Source organism: Cynoglossus semilaevis, chromosome 13, assembly GCF_000523025.1.
Source record: "Cynoglossus semilaevis isolate Cse_v1.0 chromosome 13, Cse_v1.0, whole genome shotgun sequence".
Lineage (NCBI taxonomy): Eukaryota > Metazoa > Chordata > Actinopteri > Pleuronectiformes > Cynoglossidae > Cynoglossus > Cynoglossus semilaevis.
In genome coordinates, this window is record NC_024319.1 from 9,950,614 (window position 1) to 9,960,304 (window position 9,691).

The 9,691-nt window shown below is 40.9% G+C and overlaps 1 protein-coding gene across 3 annotated transcripts in view; it reads left to right on the top strand.

Annotated features, from left to right (window-relative positions):
• The window catches only part of paqr7b (progestin and adipoQ receptor family member VII, b), an 8,495-nt gene extending 5,253 nt beyond the window's left edge, over window positions 1–3,242 (top strand). For 2 of the 3 annotated variants that reach the window (XM_025061228.1, XM_025061229.1), the window contains exon 2: window positions 11–3,242. In XM_025061228.1, coding sequence (XP_024916996.1) covers window positions 17–1,075 — 1,059 coding nt within the window. In that variant the 5' untranslated portion in view covers window positions 11–16 and the 3' untranslated portion in view covers window positions 1,076–3,242. 3 annotated transcript variants of the gene reach the window in all.
• Window positions 3,243–9,691: the final 6,449 nt, after the last annotated feature.

The following is a 9,691-nucleotide window of genomic DNA, read 5'->3' on the forward strand; positions in this document are numbered from 1 at the left end:
TCATCCACAGTTTACCATGGCGACGGTGGTGATGGAGCAGATTGGTCGACTGTTCATCAATGCGCAGCAGCTTCGGCAGATCCCTCAGCTGCTGGAGTCGGCCTTCCCTACGCTGCCTTGCACTGTGAAGGTGTCCGATGTTCCGTGGGTGTTTCAAGAACGCCACATCCTCTCCGGCTACAGACAGCCTGACCAGAGCTGGCGCTACTATTTCCTCACCCTCTTCCAGAGGCACAATGAGACCCTGAACGTGTGGACCCACCTGCTGGCTGCTCTCATAATCCTGGTGAAGTGGCAGGAGATCTCAGAAACGGTGGACTTCTTGCGAGACCCTCACGCTCAACCTCTATTCATCGTCCTCCTGGCAGCCTTCACCTACCTCTCCTTCAGCGCCCTCGCTCACCTCCTCTCAGCCAAGTCGGAGCTTTCCTGTTACACCTTCTACTTCCTCGACTACATTGGAGTTGCGGTCTACCAGTATGGCAGCGCCCTGGCGCACTATTATTATGCCATAGAGAAGGAGTGGCACACTCGAGTCCAGGGGCTCTTTCTCCCTGCGGCAGCCTTCTTAGCCTGGCTCACATGCTTCGGCTGCTGCTACGGTAAATACGCCAGCCGTGACATCCCCAAGTTTGTCCTGAAGCTGTTCCAGGTGGTGCCCTCAGCCTTGGCCTACTGTTTAGACATAAGCCCCGTGGTTCACCGCATCTACAGCTGCTACCAGGAAGGCTGTTCCGACCCGGTGGTGGCGTACCATTTCTATCACGTGGTCTTTTTCCTGATAAGCGCCTATTTCTTCTGCTGCCCTCACCCTGAGAGATTCTTCCCCGGCAAGTGTGACTTCATCGGACAGGGCCATCAGATCTTTCACGTGTTCGTGGTGGTGTGCACGCTGACGCAGATCGAAGCCCTGCGGACTGACTTCACAGAGCGCCGTCCGCTGTACGAGCGCCTCCACGGCGATCTCGCACACGATGCCGTCGCGCTGTTCATCTTCACTGCCTGCTGCAGTGCGCTGACCGCTTTTTACGTACGCAAGCGTGTACGGGTCGCTCTCCACGAAAAGGAGGAGTAAGACCCTAACATTAAAGTTTTAAAAAAAGTAATTTATTTCACATTGTAGTGACCACTCATTAAAATATTTGAAATATTTTTGTTTATGGAAATTTGTGACAGTTACGGTGATCGCAAGACAACTCTGAGCTAAAGGTATGCTTTGGACTTTCATCGAGCAAAAAGGAAAAAATATCACAACCTAATATTTGTGAAAACAGATAGTAGCTGAACACTGCAGTGATTCTTCATCTTTACTCTGCTCTCTCAACAGTCAGCAACATTTTTATTTTGTCTGGATTTGAATATTTGATCAAACCTACAGAATATTCATCTGAAAAGAAGCAGAAAAATAGAGATGCCTTTCAACTTACAAATCCTCAATTTTGAAATAATATAATATCAGTGCTGCAAACAAATCGTAGCATCTCAAAACATTTAGGCACTTTTTAACAGCTGGCAGTAAAACACAAAGTATTTTTACACTAAAATAAAAGTTCCTTCATTTGAACTGGTGCTTTTATATTTAGCTTGCTACATTTCTTAAAACCTCCATTTAATTCTGCTCATCTTTCAGACTTTTTTTCCCGGCACTGTCACTGTGCCGGGCAAATGTTTGAGCATGTTCCGGAAAAGTCAAGACCGCAGTTGAAAAACCAAATATTATAATCCTGATGTAATTTTTCTTCTCGTGATCAATACCTGATGAAATAAGTTGAAAGTGAGGCTGGCACTCCATATCAGTTAAAGGTGGTCTGTGAATTATGATGTCATTTTGCTCTTATGGCAGTGGAACCTTTTTATTCCAAGGGCTGAAACTTCAGCTTTGAACTTTCCACATCTCATGAAATCAGTGCTTTGATTGTGTGATTAGTTTTCACTGTCGTTTTTTGGGGGATAAAAAACAAACCGTGTCCGACTGGTGTTCTGCTTTTGACATTTTGTTTTGAATATGTATGTGCCTCTCTGCATGTCTCTTGGTACGTACTGTGGCTATAAAGTGTGTGAATGTCTATGAAAGCTAAGCCTTGCACTTCTTTCTTACCTTGTAAATACTCAGTGTTTCTCTAGGATGTCGTTTGCACCTGGTTTTCTATTTATCCCTTTGTTTTTAATACTCGTCTGTTGACTTTTGTTCTGACACAGTCCTCCAGTAATGCTGTTTAGAGTCCTATCTCACCCAACTCCAGATGTCAGATATGATCTACGTGCATTGCAGCAGCCTCTGTTATGGTGGTGTTTAATGTGCCAATGAATCTGTAATTGCTTCATTGTTGGAACAAGTGAAAAATCAATTCAGAGATGGCTTGAGTCTAAATGTTTTTTTTGTTTTTTTTTATCTAGCTATAAACACGTTACTGATTTCATATGCCCGCCCGTGAATATGAAACTTTGACCACTGTTGACTTTGACGTTTTTTGACCTTATCTATTCATGCACTGCCTGAATCAGCACTGTATAAAGTGGAGATGACAACACTGGCTGTGTTTACACACTGGGAGGAGCGTCTGCTGTTCATCCTGGGACAAATTTCTGAGTAAGCTGGACAAACCTGTTTTCTTTTCCCAGAGAAACATCCCATCATTACTTGTTATTTGGTGAGAAGGTGAAGCTCAATGTGTGCATTTAAAATGTTACCTGCATGTGTCTTTGTTGATTGGCTAATTATATCCTACAGCAAAAAAATGGTCTCACAGTCAGTGACCAGTCCTGTGCTGTGAGACCAGGTCACTGTTCTTATCGACTTAAGGACCAAAACAATAGAAGTTTAGGTTTCATTCCCACACTTTTTACAGATAACTACGCATTATTTTGTGTAATGTAGTAGCCTGGAGGAGACCACAGTTGTTTTGGACTGAGCCTGGAAACACTGGTCACTGGAATGTAGCCAGGGCTCCAGTACTGTCAGAGCTCCATAGTCAGCAGCCTCGATTCTGTGACATAAACACTACTGTGTTTTAGACTAAAGAGCAGTCAGTGTAATATTTGCACCCTGTGTGTGTACAGTACAATGCGTGTCTTAATATTTATAACCAGTGTATTTATGGCCACTGTTGTCACCTGAGGTTTCCTTTTATTCTTTTCTGAATGAGAGCAACTAGAATGTTTTCTGCCTCTACAAATACAGTATGTGTGGCTGACTGTACTAATACTCTGTGGTATTTAAGAAAATAAAGTGTTACTGTGAACTCAGAGTGTCATTTTATTTTTTCACAGTTATTAAAATACCAGGGGTTCAAACAAGCTCTTATTAATTTCTGCAGCAGCAGTGAAGTGGAGTTGAATTTTAGATGCTTTCATACAGGTTTTAATCAAATGGAAAAAAGAGTGAGAGAGAGAGAGAAAAAAATCACAACATAAAACACAAAAACATGGATTCTAAGAGCTGGGGCATTTTCGTGAAGATTTTTTTTTTGTCTGTTTGGATCATGACCCTGAAGAGGATTAAGTGGTAGAAGATAAATATTTGGTGAGATAACAGCTACAGACTAAATGGCTAAAAATAATATTTAAAAGTAAATAAAAACCCTGAGATGGTTGGAGAAATACAAAACAGGTCCTATAAGATAAATCTGTTGGGTTTTTAATCACATCCCTTATCGTTTTAACCAACATTGACATTGAAACTATGGTCATTGTATATCTGGCCTTAAAAGGTCACGTTTCAGGTAGTATAGGTATAAGCCGGAAGTATATGAGAAAGTAAATGGAATAAAAAGAAAGCCTAGAGTCCTAGACCATTTGTCCAAGACACTGCCCCCTATGTTTTACGTCCATTATCGGATCTGAACACTAGAGGGCAGCCTTGTTATTTAGTTTGCCACAGTAACAGAGCACATGGTTCTCCAGCATCTCCAGCAACGCACTCACGCACGCGCGCACACAAACAAATTAACATTCTCGTTTCCTGGTTGTTTGTAAAAGTAAAGCTGGTGACCGCAGGTGGCAGCGCTTTATAATGAAGCCACACATAATTACGTAAAGTCATTATTATTCACTTTGTTTTCTTTTACAAAGCACAGAGTCGGTGTGTAATGTAAAACACTCGTTCGGCGAATATGCATAAATTAACCAAAGAGCCAAACAGTAGATAATTAGCTCAAAAACACCCTCAGAAAAGAGCAAAAATCAGTCCCTACAGAAATAATGGGGGGAAGGCAGAGCTAATGTGATTAAAAGTTGATTAAAATATGTATTTTATCTTAATTAGCTTTTCCGGTTATTTTATTTTGAAAAATGACAACTTCCTCCCGGGCGTCAATCCCGGTAAACATCCCACAAATTCTACATTATGGTAAATTGGTATGGGTGTGTAATTATTACACTGTTAAATTTTACATGTTTCACTTAGTTGTACGTTTGACACAGTAGTGGTGATTGAAATTATAAAAATAAAATGTAATCGTCAATTTACACATTAAATAAAGGTTTGTACACTTTCTTAAACTGAAGTTGAAAGTAAATCAGTTGAATTAATGGGATTTAAACCATTAAGTAAAAAAAAAAAAAAACAGTGTCCATCATTCTGTTAAATATTTTAATCTGATAATTTCATAAATGAATTATTGTGATTAACACGTACATTTTGACAGCCCTAATTACAATGTCTAAAGACTGAAGAAAGTCAGAGTGCAGAGCAGAAAAATCAGTGTGTAAAGGTAAAGAAAAGAATCCACTGCTGAATCTGCATGACATTAAACCCCCAAGATGGTGTTCATCAGACACCGTCACAGTGGAAATAGCCATAGTATACGTATACGTCTGATGTAAACCAGTGCTTAAACGTAAAGGTCAATAAAAACTGTTTGTAGTTAATGCATTTTAATAGATAGTAAAGCTCTGCCTTTATTACACAGGGTCCTCTTTACAGGCCATCTGCAGCCTGGACTTGTAAAAAGCACACAGTAGGGCCTTTTCTTTGTTTAATTAAAGCCATTGTGAAGAAAAATGTTATCTTTTGCTATAATTTTGTTTAATGGTCTAAGAATAATGTGTAATTAAAGCTAATTATTTATGCAGATGTTCCTTTGGGACGAGTAGATGGGGAAGAACTTTGCTCACATTCAAACAGCCTGGTGGGCTGCACACCCACTGGTCAAAGTGCAGTATGTTCTTTAATGTAAACTTATTCCAAACATTGTTCTAAATAATGTGTCCTAATTATTCCTACTTCATTCTATATGTGTGGGCTTTGGAGCAACAGTTCAGGCCACTGCTTATGATAATGATTCTGACACTTCGAATTCATATAAAGCAGCTATTTAGTGATCCACCCCACCCTCACCCCCGCCTCCTACACACACACACACACACACTCACTCACACACTTAACATTTAAAATGGGAGTGAGTGGAAATTTATAAGCTGCACTAATTAGAACATCTCCAAAGTACATTTCCCAGTGATGGAAAGTAATCGCTGAAATTTTAAGCAGAAATTAACTGCTGATGTATTGAGCTCAGACGTGATGGAACCACAGTGTTATTCACTCGGACAGTCTTAAATCAACTGCCAGAGATGGTGATAATTGCTTTACGGCCTGTTTCCTGTCCTCTGAGTATCTATTGCTTCTCAAGCCTCCATCAATTTTCATGTGGCTGTTGGTGGAGCGGCTCCCCGTCCATCGTCTCACAGCACCACTGGTCTCCTCTGTCCCTGACTTGATTCCTGTCTCCCTCACTTGCACTGCAAGGGTACCCCCCCCCCCACCGCCCTCCGTCCGTCCCCTTTTTGAATGCTTCATTTGCTTGGTATGATTCGTATCAAGGTTGCCGAGGTAATATTGGGGGGTCCTGCTCTCCTGCTCTACAATTGTGTTTTGTAATTAAAGTTTTGAATTGCTAGAGGGAGCGACTTTGTTATTAAGTTGCTTTCTCTCATTCCTGTTTGACAGACAGTCAATCTCCCTGCTTCAGCCTTGCGTTTTTTTTTTCCAGAAGTCTTCTACGCTTCTAGGTATTTTTCCACATCCTTGGTTATTGTAATTACAACCATCACATGTGGTCCCTCACTCGTCGTTCATCACAGAGAATATCTCTGGAAAAATGACTGTGTTATGAGGTATGTGATTATATCAACTGAACAATGCAAATGGTAGATTGCATCGGATTGCAAATGAAAAAAAAAAAAAAAAACAATCAGGTGGATACACAACAGATATTTTTAGCCTCGCCGTAGGATCATGTGTTCAGTGTAAACTGTTTTATCAAGTGAAATACATGGAACTGCATTTGTTTTGGTTGTGCTACGCTCAGTTCATTTACACAGGCCCTCATACACCCACGTGTGGCCCGTGATGTTAATAACAGTATAATTTTGCCCTTCAGGTATTTGTATTTAAATGCTTTAGTCAGTCATTGAAGAATGATACTTTTGTTTTTTTAAAGTGGTTCCATATTGAAGCTGTTATCACGTTTGTTTTCACATCTGCCTTACAGGCAGACGGTCCTGGGCTCGAGCCTCAGGGGAACCACACATTTGTTTCAGTAGATCTGCCGTTTACACAACAATTTTCTCAGTGTGGAATCAATAAAATTCTTATTTATCTGAGTTTGAGACCTCTGGTCTGATGTGACACAATATGTTTATGTTAAAGAAAAACACACCACTGAAACACACACAGGAAATGTCAACAACACTTCCTTGTGGTGGAACACAACATTAATGAGACACAGATTGGTCTGTGTGTTCATCCATATGCAGGCTGACACTGGGAGGATTCATTCTGTCATTCATATTCCACCACTTGATCCTGTCAAAGACGACAGGGCGACCGGAGCCAATCACAGCAGTCATCAGACGAAACAGCTCACACTCACATTCACACCTGTAGTGAATTTAGAGTGTCTAATTAACTTCACCCAGAAACTGCATGTTTGTGCTGCTGTGACAACATATAAAATACATAAAGAGCATTGTTTACTGTAGGGGATACTGTCAGAGTTCTGCTGTAAGTCCCTCCGTCTTAACCACCGTGCCACCACCGTGCCACCACCCTAGTTCCCTCCGTCTTAACCACCGTGCCACCACGTGGTTCAATGCTGAAGGAAGGACAACATTTTCCCTTGAAATAATGAATGCTATAATAGAACTGAACAACACTTCACAGCAGGGATCTGAAGCAAACAAACTAGGGAAACCACCATTATGACATGCTGCTCATGCACATCATGAACCTGTAACCTTCCAAGATAAAGACAGTGTCAATTCCAATCGAAATACTGTAGGTTGTATGTTGAATATGGTCCAATTTTGTGTTTAACTTCTCCCTCAACAGAAAACCTTTGTAATTGCCTGCACGCTCTGTCTGCACCACACTTGTTGTAACAGTTGTGTTAGTGTCTCTAGTGTGCGTCACCTGCTGAATTGCTTTTTTAAAACTGCTGTTCTCTTGAAAACCGCCATAAATAATGTTGATCCGACATCACAGTGCTGTGGCGTTACATGCTGCTGTGGGGAGAGAGCGAGAGAGAGAGAGAGCGATTACCACACAGATGTCTGTGTTAAAAAAGATGTAAGAAGTAGCAAATAATTTCCAGCAAGACACGACTTATTAGAGGGTTGAAAACTATGGTGGGTGTGAACACGAATCATAGCAACCTAATTTTGTAGAACTGGGAAAAGTGACACGTTAATCAATCTTGTGGAATTAATCAGATACCAATGATGCACACTGACTGTTATATATATATATATACAGTATATAGACTTACTTACACTTACTACTTGCTATTTACACACTGAAGGAAACTGTTTTTGGTTATAGAAACACCTCAAGCTAAATTGCTATTTCAACATCAGGTTTGGGTTTGTGGAGAATTCAACCTGAGGTCAAACGTGAAAAAAAAAGTATTTCTTTCATAAATATTTCAATGTTTATTTATTTCACCGTACATACACTGGCTTGTCCCTTTCCTTTATGTTTCCTACCACTCATAGAGAACATGAGCAGGGATTACCTGGTGAACTGGTGAACTGGTGAACTGGTGAGGCCAATAACCACTCATCCATGTCCTGCCATATGCCAACAGTAACTGCAGTTTAAAATGATTTACATTTAACTCCTCCTGATCCTACTAACTGTGGGCTGATAACAGGTTTGATAAGTACTAGCTGTTGTTATTGGAGTGTATTGTCAGACTGCAGTCAGTCAGTGTTTTTTTTTTCCAGAATAAAAGTCCTTCTAAAAAGTTTGTCTGCTGAGTGTGAATTCTTTTATAAAACAACAACAACAACAACAACAACAGTGCACTGACTGGTTGTGTTGTCTAATAGCATGAGTGCATCTTAACCTCATAGACAACACATTGTTCTCTCTGGCACTGATGTATGTACTGTAGCGCCGCTTTGTACAGCACTGTCAGAATCTACAAACCTAATAGATTCGGCCCGTTCCGAAAGAGACACCTCTCACCCCCCCCACCCCCATCTTTGCAGTTGCCTCTCTGCTTGCTTCAACAGTCAGCTCACCCGCTGATTGGGCCAATTCATCATGAGCTGGTTGAGGAGATACTGGGGGGAGGTAGAGGTGAGGAGGAAGCACGTATGCCCTGTCTGAAGGTCTCTCTCTTCTTCTCTATCTTTCCTGCTAAAGTGTGAAAGAGCTGAAGGATAATGAATTCTCTCCTGCTGCACTTTCACCTCTCAGTATACAGCGAGGTTACACACTCCTGACACACACACACTGCCCAGATAACCAGAAAGTGGGAAACTTCAACAATCACTGGCATTGTGTTCTTCTTTCTCAGTGCTAGTACACTGAAGTAGCTGACTGTAGAACTGTAGAGGCAGACGATTCAAAATGCACTCTTTAAATGTTCTGTCCAAACAAACAATGGAGGTGTCACTCATTGGAAAGTTGAACATTTCTGCCCTGAAATAAGTGTTAAACCACTGCAGTGGTCAGTCTGGACCAAACTGAAAATATTTGGTCTCTGTGACAGTAACAGGAGGAGTAATAAATACTCCACCTATTCCACTAGGTGGCAGCAGATGGGTATCAAAAAACAAAAAAAAGAGAGAGATGAGGTTTGAGTGGTTTCTTCAATTCCTGTCATTATATCAACATTGTGTTCAACTAAACAGGCCTGAGTAAGTTAACTGTGAATAATATGAAAATGTGAGGTTATATTTCATTAAATATACTTTTTTGAGAGATTTTTGTATGTATGTAAAATAAGGGCTGCTGTTGGGAAACACTGTCTTAATGTTTGTGCTGTGTAATAATAAGATACAATATGTGCTTGTAAAACGCCACTGATCACCTGAGAGAGTCTGTTCTCCTCCTCATCGTGTCCCACCCTGGAGCCTTATGTTCCTTTTCTAAGACCCATCACCTGGTGAAGTGTCTCCCTCTCCCCTCTCTCCACAGTAGGAGCTTTTTCAAAAGACTCCAGATGGCCGGGAACACAACTGTTGTAGTCTTTTCTGTTCCTTGATACGAAATAATTCAATTACCTCTGCTGTAGCAGCACCACGTCGAATCTTCTGACAGAAGTGTTTGAACAAGCTTTCATGCTTGTTGCTGCAGGAAATGAAAAAACTATTTTGAGTCTTTTTTATAATCACTGGTTTGACTATTCTGACAATATTCTGTAGGGGACGCTTTTGCCCCAAGAGCTACGGAAAAAAAAAAAAA